The following is a 15,599-nucleotide window of genomic DNA, read 5'->3' on the forward strand; positions in this document are numbered from 1 at the left end:
ACAAAACAAGGTCCATAAAGACATGGATGAGTGAGTTTGGTGTGGAGGAACTTGACTGGCCTGCACAGAGTCCTGACCTCAACCTAATAGAATACCTTTGGGATGAATTAGAGCGGAGACGGCGAGCCAGGCCTTCTCGTCCAACATCAGTGCCTAACGTCACAAATGCGCTTCTAGAAGAATGGTCAAAAAGGAGAGTTGGGCTAACTCCATATTAAACCCTATGGATCAGGAATGGGATATCATTAAAATTCATGTGTAATGATTCTGGTTCATATGTTTGTCAATAAATGGAATGCTAAATATCATTTTGGGTTTAATACGATTTTCACAACGAATAGGCAAGAATAAACCTGGTGTCCTCCATGATTCCTATTCTTTCCGACAACAAAGCATTAGAATGAGAAGAGCTCATAATCACAACTTCAGAAGTGGGAAGTAGGACATTTCCGATAGCACATGAAGGCAGCATTAAATGCACCTGCTATCATAATTACGACTTCCCAACTTGTAAACACAAACTTCCCAGGAGGACTTGAACGCACCTTTAGTCTGTTTCAATTGTACAGAGATGATTGCATGAGTAAGTAGGGAGGATGTATGGGAATCTCTCTCAAATTGTATGCTGATAAATGACTTGCGGGGTGTAGTCATTATGAAACGTATTATTCTATAGCAAGCTTTACTTTGCTGTCTTGTCTCCGTCCATATGTTCTATTTTTTAAGGCTAACTTTGGTCTTTCCGATGGCAGATTCTTTGTCATGGGGGATGATTTTAATTGGATTTATATATATATATATATATATATATATATATATATATATATATATATATATATATATATATATATATATATATATATATATATATATATATATATAAAAAACTCCAAAGGGGGTGAAAAAAAAAAAAACAGGGAGAGAATGAAAAAGATCAGAACACAGCAGTCCCAGACAATGCCTTTGAGGCATATAATGAGCTGTTGTCAAAGGCAAATAATTTCATTAACTGTCACAATGAAAGCTACACCAAAAGTGCTCAATCAGCACCGAGCCTCAGAGAAAGCACCAGGATGACATTTCGAGAATGAAACCTTCATATTCTCATGCACGCACACGCACACACACACACACACACACACACACACACACACACACACACACACACACACACACACACACACACACACACACACACACACACACACACACACACACAAGCATTATGATGATTCTGACAGGAAGAGGAGGATTTTGGGTAATTGTTCTCATTCTTGTTTATACCATTTTTTTTTGTCCCAGGTCTGGAGTGCCGGACTCGGGCGAGGGAGATCTTCTTGAAAGATCAAATCATGTGGGAGTCAGCTCTGAGTGACGGCAGGCCAGGGGAATAATTTGCGTCTGCAGATTGCCCATGACTCCAGTCGCATCGTCTCATTTCCCAAACATGAATTTCTGCAGCTGATAAGATGGGACATTTCTTTGGCAGATAGCATCTTGTGCTTAGCAAAACACTCACAGGGGCTGCAGCGTCTCACATGCCTGAAAATACTGTATGTTTGTCTGAGTCACCCAAATATTAATCCCTCAAGTGCAGTAAACACACACACACACACACACACACACACACACACACACACACACACACACACACACACACACACACACACACAGTGCTGTTTTAAATTTGCAGGGTCAGTTTAGATGTGACTCCGCATTGAAGCCAACCTTTACAAGAAAATTGTGTATTTTATTCAATAAATTAGATGTGAAATGCTAAAGTTCAGCTAAAGTGCAAATTACTTATAATCTGTTATTATAATATGTAAGAAAAATGGTCAAACAATTATATTCACCTTTTAAGCTACAAGAAAAATATTTTTCTTCTAAACAAAAAAGAAAAGAAAAAGAAAATTGATGATAATTTTTTTTTTATCTTTAAAACCACAAAACCAAAGATAGTCTTAAATTGTGTGTGTGTGTGTGTGTGTGTGTGTGTGTGTGTGTGTGTGTGTGTGTGTGTGTGTGTGTGTGTGTGTGTGTGTGTGTGTGTGTGTGTTTTATGTACAATATTTACAAAAGATCTCGGTCTGGTGGTTCAGAAACTTCATGATTATAAATATGAAGGAAATACAGAGAAAACAAAAAAACATTAAATGACCACCAGAATTAGCAACCTGATGTACAATATTCAATGTTAGATGTGCAATATTACAATATTTAATATTAGATTCGAAACGTTTTGATGCCAAGGACCCCCAAATATGTGAGGAACCCACTTCTTATATAATCTAATCTAAGAGAAAAACATTGTTTATAGCATTCAATAGGCTACATTAATATAGCCTATTGAATGTTGAATTTGTTTGAATGTTATTTTGATTATATAGTATTTAATAATATAATACAAGAAAACCCATTGGATATTTATCACTAAATATTAGGAAAAATATTATTATAGATATAAGGAAATGATAAACATCCCCAGACTACAATTCGAAAGACTGTTGTAGTCAACACACATGCACACACATATCATCCACACAGAAACCAGACAAAAGCAGTTTTACACTGAATATCTGTATTATAAATAGAACATATTACATATTCTCTCATAAGTACATCAATAAGTTATAACTTTAATGATTTACCTTGCATCTCACTCAGTATGTGTTTGTGGCTTCAGAGACCTCGCATCCTTTATCCTTTATCCCTGATCCCTGGAGCTGACCTCAGAGTCATAAACTATTCGGCTAGCAAATTAAGAGGACACTCTGTGCCTTTAAGCCTGCGAAAGTTTCCCTCTAAATCAACTCGCGTTCACCTCACGCTCCACGGTGTCAACTGATATATGCTTTTTATTTCTCTTTTTGATAATTGCCCGATCGATACGCGGCGGCTTAACTTTCTACGGAGAGAACGGGTTTGCATTATGGGATAGTGCAACCAAGCAGCCACACGGTGAGTATAAAATGAAGGCTATCACTTAGCCCAATCAAAACACTGCAACTAATTCACCTCACAGAGACGGCACCGCTACACACACAGCACTAGAGAGGTGAGGATCTGTACAAGAGCGGGCAGAACAGATCAATCCAGCTCCGCTTATTCAAGAGTGAGAACCCTATCGATTTATGTGTATCTAATCTCAAAGTCATTTTCATTAGAGGTTTCATCAAGTACATTTTAGACAAATGAATATGTTTACATAGCCTACTTAAAAAAAAAACCTGAAGATGATGCATGGGACAAATTATAAGCCATTAATGGGTAATGATAATAAATCCAAACATGCAAAACCTTATCAACGGAATGCCTTTATCTTTTAAATGAACGAGAAGGTAGCTAAGAAATAGGCCTACTACATGTCCTTTCAGAAAGTGCTTAGTTACATTATATACACAAAGCCTATGAGTCATCAGTGCACATAGGTGGCGGACTTCAATCACATTGCGATACACGACTGATCTAGACCAAGTGTTCGGAAATGCAAGTATGATTTTTGCAAGTATGAGTCTTTTCGCCTCAATGATAGATATATCCAAAAGTATTATGCCTAGAGGATAAACAAACTATTGCAATCATGCAAATTAAGCATTTGAAATCACAAGGATGATGACGTCCTTTGAAAAATGGCACATTGTGTTTCCTACAAGGTGCATAGATACACAGTTATGTACTATTTGAATTCTGTATTGCAAGACGGCGTCGACTGCGTTTGATATATCCGGCTATTTCTAATCCTTGTCCTCAAGGATACTGAAATACGAACTAGTAGCTTTACAAATCTTCACTCTCCCCAAACCCAGTAATATGAATCCTTCCTGAAATAAAGTGTTTTATGAATGATAGTGACATTTTCACTGTGCAACCATCTTGACATCTTTGTCTTTCTTGTTCATGTTTTCTCTTTCTTGACACTTCTGCCAGGATTCAGCACTTTGCAGAGGCTGCATGGGATCGCCGGCTCAAGTCATGTGTGAAAGTTAATAATATTTTGGTATAATGGGTTTAAGCCAGTGAATTAAACATTAGCTCAGCTCAAATAGAGACCAAACAGGGGGAAAAATAATGAACCGCAAATAAATAATTGAAGGCGGCATTGTTGTTTTTCAAATTGCTCACTCGGGGTTAGTCGTGTTTGTTCCTCGTTTGTTGCATAGGCCGCGTTTACCATTGTATAAACACCAACACAGAATGCAATCTCGCAAAGCTGCGGGGCTACCGGCTCCCCTGAAAGTGTGAAAGGAAGAGGGAAACGGTTGACTTATGGTGAGACAGATTAGTTGAATTCTGGCTTCATGGGAACTTGTCTGAATACCGCACAGCTATATACTGAGATGGTCAACCTGAGCCCTTTGGTAAAATCCTGTTACAGTAATATGAGTGAGCTTTCACGACCCTGAGCATACATGTCACACACATACAGGCAGACAGAGATACATGGCCAGCAGTCTCTGGTGCGTATGCTCGATTAACCCTGAGTGGGAATGACGTACTCCGGGTTGGTGTAGGAGAACCCCAGGAACTCGTCCTGGTCCAGATTCATGATAAACAGCTTGTCGGTGGGCGTGAGCTCCACAGCCATTTTAGTGAACTCTCGGTCAAAGTTGCAGGTATCTCGGCTGTTTCGCTAGAAAAAAGAGAAAGGAAAGGGGTGTTAGTTGCATTTAGAAAATAATATATACCTTCAAAACCCTCAGATCTTGAAAGGATAGTTCACTCAAAAATCTCAGTTCAGTCATTATACACTCAACCTCATGTTGTTCCAAACCTGTATACTTTTATTTTTGTTCCAGTGAAACAAAAAGGAAGAAATTTTTGTGGAATTTTAACTCAGATCCAAAAATGACAAAACACCATACAAGCACTATAAAAGAAATATGACTCATGTTTTCAAAGTCAAATAGGTTTGCTCTAAAAGTTTTTATTCTGTGAAAATCTTCTGTATCTTGCTCACAAATCAAATGTGGTGCCTGTGCTGCAGGTTGGATTTCAGTAACATTAACCATCATTATTGTTATTGTGTGACTTTTTTTGTGTTAACATTTTTAAGCTTGACAGCACATGGTCACTACAAATTGGTGTATGGCAAAATAAATCTACTCCAAAGTTTACAGTTGCTAAGCAAAAGAGGTCTCTTATGCTCACCAAAGTTGCATTTATTTAATCAAAAACAGTAAAAACAGCAATAGCGTTTGTCATGCTATCCTTCAGAAATCATTATAATATGCTGATTTGCTACTTAAAGGGGTGGTATAATTCCCTTTTCACAAGATGTAAAAGAAGTCCTCTTATGTCCCCAGAGTGTGTATGTGAAGTTTTAGCTCAAAATACCCCACTGCTATTTTTATATAGCATGTTAAAGTTGTCACTTTTTGAGGGTGAGCAAAAACACACTGGTTTTGTGTCTGTCTCTTTAAATGCAAATGAGCTACTGCTCCCAGCACAGGGGGCGGAGCTATAACAGCTTGTGTCCTGAAAATTTCAAAAACGTTCAGCCTTTTATGTTCAAACCGGAGTCAGACAAAGATGGAGAGACTCGAGAATAAGTGACAACATGTAGACAACATTTCTGAATGGTTAGTTGATGAATTTGTGTAGCTTATGTGTAGATATCTTCTAGTCATTGATTAGCACATTCTGTCACGATAATCTATAAATCGTGTTCCCGGGGGCGAGTTTATGTAAATTTTAGGGTTCATGATGTCACTAACCCGGGAGGAATGTCATGTAGTCCCTACCAGCCGTTTGTTGTAGTCCTTAAAAAGCGATTTCTTTAAAAGCAAATATCTCCCTTTGCTTTGAACTTTGAGCGACGTGACTTTGCAGATGTTGTTTTTGCTCAAACAGCAACATTACACACTACTTAAAGTTAAATAAGTGAAATCATGATCAACCACCCCTTTAAGTTTCTTGAAAAATGTGAAAACCGTGAAACATTTTTTCAAGGATTCTTGATTCAAAAATTCTTTATTCTAATGAACAAAAGAAATGCATATTTGAAATAGGAATCAGTTTCATGTGTCCTTGCTGAGTAAAAGTATTGATTTCTTTCAAAAAATGTGTAAAAAAATTTATAAACTATATAAATATTTAGTATGAAAAAAACAGCATAGAGCTTTGGATCAAAATGAGGATGAGTAAATAATGACAGAATGTTAATTTCTGGGTGAACTGTCCCTTAAAAATCCACAATTATCCACATTAAATTGGAAGCTGATGGAAAACCGACTCTAGGCAGAAGCCCAGCTGTGCTAAAGGCTGAAGAAGAAGTGTGTGCCGAAGAAGAAGGGATTCCACTTCAGGAGAAGACACTATAACACACAAGCACTTAAAAAGACGCCGAGGCCACTGATGAGACTCATATCTCACTGACAGTCCCCATCCAGATCTGCTGTGGCAGACGCTCGCTGCATTGACACACTGTGCGGTACTGTTTCTTTTATGAAATGCTGAAGCGTAGGCACGGCTGGCTTTTCTCTTTTACTCCATATCCCTCTGCCTCTCTCTGCGAGAGGAGTCTAAATGAAAGGGGCAGACGGTTTGTTAGGCCCACAGGCCTGTTCTTACTGGGAGAATTCCTCTCCTACTGCTGCTGTGGCCTTGTGTGCCAGCGTGCCCGAGGGAAGAGCCAGCCTGGCTCAGAGGACACACACACACATTCAAACACATACTGAGTGGGAGGATGGAGAGGGAAAGAAGACAGAGTAAACGAAAGAAAGAAAGGGGGGAGGGGGATGTGGGGGCAAGGTGGGTTAGAGTAAGCTAGAAAGGGATAGAGGGAATGTGACAGAAGGTGTGAGAGAGTGGGAAAGATGGAGGGGATGGAAAGAAAAAACAGAGTGAAGGAGAGAGGACTGGGCCTTCTCTGGGGCTAGACATTGTTAATGCACTGCTTGGCAATGTAAATCCATGAAGGCAAAGGAAACGCTGGCGTGGGGGGAGGGCCGCGCTCAATATTCTGAGCATCAGTGGAGCAAGAAGCTTCAGCAACGCAAATACTGCAAAACGTTTTAATGCACAAATTCACACAAAGTGCTAAGCTATGTTGTCTTGTAGAAATGTGTTTGATAGAGGGTAGTGGGGCTTTCATCTCAAATTATAGTGGAGAAAAAAAAAAACATATTCCTGAATGAACGCCATTACATTGTTGTGTTCAATGAGTCAATATGCAAGCTGGTTTCTTCCTCAGAGTAAAATAAAAAATACATAAAAAAATAAATATATAAATAAATAATAGTAAATGTGACTGTCTCATACTGTACTTGCAACTTTATATCTTACAATTGGTATTTTTGTTCTCACATCGTTACATCTGACTATTGTGACTTTTTCCCATGCCTTCATGTCTCACTATTGTAGTTTTGACTTCATATCTTACAGATGTGTCTATTTCTCATAATTGTGCCTTCAAAATGATAAAAGTTATTATTTTCTGCCACCTTTTATCCGTTATTTATCAAAAAAATAGTTTTCACAAGTCTTCACAAAGAAACCACTGAAAATTTGAGTAATTAAAGGGATAGTTCACCCAAAAATGAAAATTCTGTCATTAATTACTCACCCTCATGTCGTTCCAAAACCGTAAGACCTTTGTGCGTCTTCGGAACACAAATTATACTCTTTTGTGCGACGAGAATACTTTTTGTGCGCCAAAAATGACGACTTCATTCAACAATTTCTTCTCTTCCGTATCAGTCTCCTACACACGTTCACGAGAGCACCACGGCGCGTGGTGATGACGCAGGAGCTGGCGTTCTGACAAATGACAAGTATTCTCGTCGCTTCTCATATAAAGTTGAACCACTGTAGTCACATGGACGATTTTAACGATGTCTTTCCTTCCTTTCTAGGCCTTCAAAGTGTTAATTAAATAGCTGTCAATGGAGCTCCCTCTGAGCCATCGGATTTCACCAAAAATCTCTTAATTTTTGTTCCGAAGATGAACGAAGGCCTTACGAGTTTGTAACAACATGAGGGCGAGTAATTAATGACAGAATTTTCATTTTTGGGTGAACTATCCCTTTAACATGGTTGTTTATCAGGTGATCCCTTTAAAATGCCCTTCACAGCTATAAAATGATTGAAATACACCATGTAAAATTAGAATAATGTGCAAAATCATTAACTATTTTCATTATCATTAATTAATGAAAGACTTTTCATGGAGATATTTCAACCATGACAACTCTCAGGAATAGTTTTAGCATGTTATTGAATATGGCAATTTTATCGGATTTGGTCTCTATATGTCTCTATAGACAGATTATAGATATATTGTCTATATTATAGATCACTTTATAGATGTTATATTATACAGTATTTGTTTCACTTTGACATGCACAACACTGCTACTTGTGTATCATCTACAATTTAAGAACAATTCCGCTTAGTCATTATGTTTTTTACTCGGAATTAAGTTTGTCTCTGTCTATTTGAATTACTCTGAGGCAGAAACGTGGCTTCCTTAAGTCGACATGACCCTAGTTAGTTTATGATCCTGGTTGTATTTTGATTGATGCATCAGTAGGCCTACACGTTATTCTGATTTTTTTTTAAATCTTTGTAATGGGGATTTATTAAAGCTCTTGTTCTGAAACGACACTCCTTTTTTTGTCAGTGCTGCAAGCCCCTTTCACACATACAGTCTTTACCTGTAAATTACCGGTAAGATATCATGTGTGACCTTTTCAAAAATACGGTAAATTGGTTCTGGCAATTTACTAACAAGGAAGTTGTAACATTACCAGTGAATTACTGGTAATGTGCTCTGTGTGAACGCAGAATGAAGATTACCGGTATGAGTAAATACGAAGTCAGAACGCGCTGATGTAAAATGTCTGCTTTGGGCCAATCAAAGTTCTTATGGAGATGACGTCATTACTCCGCTCTGCTTACAGTAAGCTTTTTAATAGTTTTTCTATTTAAATATGAGCTAGATTATCATCTTTGACCATTGCGCCACATCTCAGTTTTTTTAACGTGTCACGCTGGAGACAGCATGACAGATTCATCAGCATTGCGCCTCTGCATTTGGATACTATTATGTGCATCTCGTGTTTTTAAGAGCAAAAGCGCGTTCTGTTTGATCATTCCCTAACGCCTGAATTTACTGGTATTTTTGGTACTGATGTGTGAATGGTCTCTTACCGGTAAAAGCCAGAACACCATTGCTTGTGTGAACAGCATATTTGTGTATTTACTGGTAAAGTCATACTGATAATTGTATGGTAATTTACTGGGATTGCTGTGTAAAAGGGGCTATAATGCTGCTATTCCACCATTTTTCCTGTCAAATATCCTGTTATACTTAAAAAAATAAAATAAAAATTATGCCGGTCTTGGAAAAACAATGCTATTAATTTATTATTTCCACCTAAATAATTCAGCTTTCTGGTCAATGGTGGGCCTGAGGGAATTGTGGGAAGTGCAAAATATTTTAAAGGCAGAATGGCGCTCAGTTTTAAAGCAAACATTCAGTACATTTGAAGACAACAAACCAACAATGACAAAGCAGTGTTATCTCTTTTTTCAAGGCATTGAACATACAGTAGCACTTTAAAATGACAAAGAACAGGGACAAGTCGCTTTTAGGTGAGGAAGACAGAGAGAGGGATGAGAGTGCCGTCAAAGCACAGCAAAAAGGATTTACAAACAACCAGGATCACAGACGCAGAGAATACATATGACTGCAAATATTGGTATGCAGATCACATCAAACAAGAGAAAACTGGAAGAGAGACAGTCCAGAAGAGCTTTTGAGATCTCCTGGCACCTTACACATGGATAAAAACAGCTCCAGACAGGAAGAATACAGTGGACAGGAGGAAGAGATATAATACAACAACAGAAGCACATTTCCTACCTTATGTCCATTTGCTGGTTCAAGCACACCACAGCACAGCGAAGCACACAAGCCACAACTCCAGAGTGATGGCCACTAGATTACCTGAGCTCTCAAGAGCCAAACAGTTCAAAGGTAAATGGCACTGGGCATTGGCATGGAAACCTCAGGACTGGGGGGATCAATGCAGGCTTGATTCTGAAAGGCTAGTTTTAATTCTAACCATCCAACATAACCTTGAGATTTAATTATTCGATAGATGATCAAATAAAATAGTAGATATAAGAATCCTATAAATATGTCTACTGTTGTAATGATCCATGTAAAAGTGTAATATACAGATAATATACAGATAACAAAACTCATGCATCCACGTTTAGACACCTAAATTGGCAATTGACCTTTGTGTTTTGTTAGCATGGGTGTAGCACTGGGTACCAGGAACTGAAAAAAATGGTGTAAATTGTTAACATCAGAATGGATATAACAGATCAAAAAGCATAAAAAGAACATCCAACAAAATATTTGATATCCTGAACCGTCACTAAATGATAAATGACTCTAATTAGAGATGAATGATGGTCCAAAATGGTCTCAGTTGACAGGAACATCCATGCTAGCTTGCCATGCTGATGCAGGCCAGTGCCATTCTGTGTTGATTAGATACAGGTCTGTTTGACAAGATGAGATTAGCACGGGCACACTGAGCAGTTCAGTTCCCATAAACAGGCTATGATGCACGTGGACATATAAGATAGTGGTGGACGTCGGCACATTGAGAACACCAGGATGAGACGTTTGTACTTCAGCAGATCTGAATTTATCGCCCGTGGTTTCATACAGATATATAGCAAAGATAGGGTTCAAGATGCATGCTGTACCAAAAGCCCCGAAGGGAAAGATAAAAAAAAAAAACTCTTGGGAAGGAGAGAAAAGACGAGAGACAACCCCCCCCCCCCTAAATCCAAGGTGCTCATTTTTCCAGGCTTTAATTCCAATCGTGATTCTGTAATTTCGTGCGATACTAAGGCACAGAGCTTTCTATAAAGGAGCGGATTAGCGCCGAGCTGATGTCAGCGCAAGAAGAGAACAGCAGTATCAAACGCTGACCTGTTTTCAGCTGATAAGCCGCACACACTTCGTGCTAACCAACTCATTTAATTTGAGGCTGCGACATTCAGAATTAATTAACACTCTTATGTGGAGCGCCAGACTCAACTGTGTACCGCATATATGTATAAACAGCAAGTTTGAAAGATCTCTAGGACCCCCATGCTGGTTTTTATGGTGGTATTTATGCAAGCAGGCCACATTATACTGTATGATGTTAGCAGCACCAACAACAGCACCAATATTCACAATACAAATTTGCAGCATGATTAATATGGCATATAAAGCGTCTCTCTAGTTTTCAACCACCCCTATGTATGTTCTTTCCATATGTCATTGGCTGAATGGTGGTGGAACAAGATGAAATGTTCTCATGTTAAGTGGCAGGCATGAAATATGCAGAGCTTAGCGTGGGCACATGCTGCATACCGTCCAAGTTGGTTTTATACAGCGATGCTCCGAGCAAACTGACAAGACTTTCTCTGCCAAGCAGTTCAGAAACACATACAAATAATGCTTTATGTGATAGAATAAAATGTCATATCGGGATCTTCGAATGGAAAACAGTCATTTGTGTTTCCAGAGTTCATATTTATAGGCACAGTGTCATTTCAAGGTTATAGGCTACACACTCAAAATTGCAATGAGGAAAACAACGCAAAACCAAACAATGGCTATTGATGTTTCAGTTTTATTTCCATGTATACTTGCGTTTTGTTTGTGGAAAATACTTTGGCACAAGAAAAGCATTGAGGATGTATGAAGCAAAGCACACAGAAAGGTCAAGTACACTCGCTAAAACACTCGTCTTATATGTCTATTAAGCTGAATCAGTTCTCAGTAATGCATGCACAAAGCTTCTTTAGTCTATGCACATGGTATGGTATAGAAAACACAAAAAATCCCCCCTTTTTATTTTATTTTTTATCTACAATACTGACCACATAGAATTCATAACATTTAATAACATTTGACACATTTTATACATTTTATTTGCTTATTTTAAGACACTTAAAAAATATATCAAAGTCCTACGCTGCACTGCTCGCTGTATTGTTTGGCAGTAATGACAAATGCACTTTTTTTTTTGTCCTTTGTTTATGTTTTAAACAAAAGTATCTTATCCCACAAAAGACCATTTTCTACAACATTATCTGGAAACCTTCTCATGTGAGAAACCATTTTAGAGAGATTATCCCTTCCCTGAAATCCTATGATGAAGATATGATATGAAGCCCCAGTGGTTTCCAATAAAAGCCACTGGCCGCTAGTCAGCACGGATAACCGCTCAGGGAACTCTGATGTCTGAGAGGATCTGACCCATTTCTGTGGATGTGTGGCTCTTGTGGCCTTTCCAGTTCCATTTAGTGATACGGTATCTGTTCCACACAGGGACTTCGCTGCTGTTACCGCTGACATGAACAGTGCTCGTGTTTCTAGACCAACTGTCGTATCTGAGCAGTCACCATGCTAAATTAGGGCACTGTATTAAAACGCTGACCAGCCCCTGTTGGACCCATTAACACAATGTCAGATAGCTTCATCGGACCCCTATTGTTGGTGCTTATGAGCAATGTTTACACGCTCAAAATGTTTTATTTTCAAAGCTACTCTGTTTAATGGTGCTGCAAATTATTCGGCGTCTTTATATCCTGTTCTTCTCAACTTTGTCTTTGATGCTCAATATTATGTTGCACACAACTGTTGTGGTATTCCTTCAGTGTTTTCACATACCAAGTTTCAGCATATTATCACGCGGCGGGTCTCTATTGACAAGCTTCAAGATGAAATCGTTCAAGCGAAACAAAGCTATATCAATGCGTCCCAACTAGCCTAATTTTCTCATACACAACCTCTTCAATGAAATCCAGGGTATCATTTTAAATATTACCCATGGCTGACTACTCATCCTTTTGTCATTGTAAACCCCAATGATGTTGAAAAATGGTTTTTGGAGATTCTAGATCGTACCCATTAAAAACATTCATATCTAACCTAGGGGTCAGCAATATACGGCCGATGGGTCTTTTAAAAGTTATTGGCTACAGCACTAGTTCTTTTCTGATATTAGCACTTGTTCTCTCATCCTACCTCAATCTGTAATTGTCTCTAGCAGGAGGTAGTTGATATTTAATATGCCTGTCAAATACCTCTCGATAAAATCCGGCTGACCTTTAAGCAGAAGTCAAGTGTTAAACAAGGAAGAGCCAACGGGAACCATCACAGGAGTCATGCTTCCTGTACAGGGGTGAGTGTTTGCTGATGGTGTGAGATGATCAGGCAAAAAAGCAGATCACTACCACAATCAGGCACATCCATAAAGCTCTACTGGCCTGTACATACACGCAAACAGGATACAGGCATCCTAAAAAAGTATTTTACTCATGCTTAAAAAAAGAAAAGAAAAGAAAAGAAAAAAAGTTTGGTAAATTTCTGTTATCTACTAGTCTGTACAATGCAAGTCAGAGATTGGGGTGCACTATAGAGGAAACTAACGTCATATGTATCATAAAAGTTCAGGCAAAACTAAATCATCATGCAAAAACCTTTTGACTTTGCATTCTTTTTGAAACAAGCAAAGTATCACTGTCACAGACTGGATAAGGAGAGCGAGGCTAGCCATTATGCATCTCGTATGTGATTCATGCACCCATAGTGCAAATGGCTGAATCTGAACACCTACGGTGCGGCAACAGACACATCTGAGGGTAGTTTAGAAGAGAGCTATGCAATACACGCCACAATCAGGAAAACTGTAGAGTACAAATAGAATAAAGACAAAGGCCTTTAGATTCAAATGTTCCTCCAGCCTGGATACATTCAGTGGGATGCTGTGAAAGCCTCAGCCACCTTTAGGCTAATCTACAGATATTGAAGTTTCGCATGCATATGTATAATAGATGGTTTAGTTTCGATGCATGGCTGTTTATATACATACACGTTGCCGTTTCACGGAGTGTATGGTACATAAACATGAGGAGGTTTGATGAAGAGGGGGTTTGATGGAGGGTTGGGTTAGTTTTGGGGGTCGCCCTTAACTCTGGGCTTCCATGGCAAGGTATTCTGGGTTTATGAAGGAAAAGCCCTCAAACTCGTCTTGGTCGAGGTTCATGATGACCTCCTGGTCTGGAGGGGTGAGAACCGGTGGATGGCGGGTGAAAAAGCGGTCAAAGTTCTCTGCATCCCGGCCACACTGCAGGAGGGAGAGAAGAACAAGAGAGGCATGTAATGGATGAGGGGATGATGAACATGGTCATAAAAGACAGAAGCAGAAAGTAAAAGGGAGAACAAATAAAAGTATGGGAATGGATGTGAATGTTAGGGGTGTGACAGGTACTGCAGGTTACTGAATAGCAATTCTGGATACATATCCTGTTAAACAGACCAGCATAATGAATGTCCCAACTAGGCTGCTTTGTTTAACCCCCAAAAATGAGAAGTCTGTCATAATTTACCATTCATGTTATTCCAAAACTGTATTTTTAAAGAATAGCTAGAGAAACAGACCAAAACTTTACTTGAAAATTTTGAGAAATAATGATGTCTGATTCACACATAAATTATAATTTCAGACAGATATTGTATTTATTTTAAAGGACACTAGAGAATTTACATGCTTTCAAGTTCACCTAAATTATTTGTTTGCAGTGGTTAAAAGCTCAATGGAAGATTAAATAATGTCCTCAATCTGTTCATCAAGCCATCACCAGAAGCCATATGAAATATAGCGCATTAGTCGTATTAATTATTTTTATGGCACTTTCACATTCTTTCTTCTATGTTCCATAGAAGAAAGTCAAAATTTGGAACAACATGAGGGTAAATAAATGATGACAGAGCTGCAATTTTTTGGGAGATTGATCTGGTGTATCTGATGAAACTACTGGCCAGCATGGTAATTCATATTACTCGTATTTGGGAAGCCTGAATCTGGTCTTTCCACCAGGGTATTGGGTGTAACTTGGAGAATATGAATGCATGGAGGTGTGTGTGAGACCTTTACACTCATACTGATACAGAAATATGTTCCAGATGTTAATGGCGTGTTAGGGTGTCATTCATGATGCTTTTGAAAACGACAACAACAACAACAGTGAAAACAATAACAACAGCATTAATGCCATCGCCAACACATACGCTTCAGTTCAAATGTCAGCTTTTGAAATTCCAATGTTCTACTGCACTTCCAGTGACATTTAAATAGCTCGCTCATCATAAGGGTAAGAAACAGGTGAGTCCACACAAGCAAATCTGTAAATGAGAATGAAATTCCTCGCACACGTACGGACCTCTTTTCGTGGAGAGCATCGATCAGCGGCAAAACTCACCTTTTAAAGCACAGTCATGTAATATTCATGAACAGCAAGCAAAGTCAAACCAACAGAACCTTCCAAACCTGGCCAGTTCTCTACCTCTGGCCCATGATGATGTATCTCTGCATCCTCTCCTTTGGCAAACAATACTGTAGGTGAAGCCACATTGAAAGAGGAAAAATCTGGCAAGTGGTGAATATTATTGCTGTGGAGCTGAGACAGCTCACAGTATGATGCATATCACAATCCATGTGTTACTGTTCTACATATGCATTATTTATAAAAACATATTGTGACTCCATACTTTGTGCCATAGCCTACTGTAATAC

At 38.7% G+C, this 15,599-nt stretch overlaps 1 protein-coding gene across 2 annotated transcripts in view; it reads right to left on the reverse strand.

Annotated features, from left to right (window-relative positions):
* Positions 1–2,568: 2,568 nt before the first annotated feature.
* prkcbb (protein kinase C, beta b) overlaps positions 2,569–15,599 on the reverse strand; it is a 143,392-nt gene continuing 130,361 nt past the window's right edge. The window contains exon 17 of one of the 2 annotated variants that reach the window (XM_081384997.1): positions 2,569–4,633. In XM_081384997.1, coding sequence (XP_081241123.1) covers positions 4,475–4,633 — 159 coding nt within the window. In that variant the 3' untranslated portion in view covers positions 2,569–4,474. Of the gene's footprint in view, positions 4,634–11,536; positions 14,151–15,599 lie in introns of those variants that run through there. The other variant, XM_081384996.1, reaches the window with a different exon arrangement.

The sequence above is a fragment of the Scardinius erythrophthalmus genome (genome assembly GCF_964197995.2).
Source record: "Scardinius erythrophthalmus genome assembly, chromosome: 1".
Taxonomy (NCBI): Eukaryota; Metazoa; Chordata; class Actinopteri; order Cypriniformes; family Leuciscidae; genus Scardinius; species Scardinius erythrophthalmus.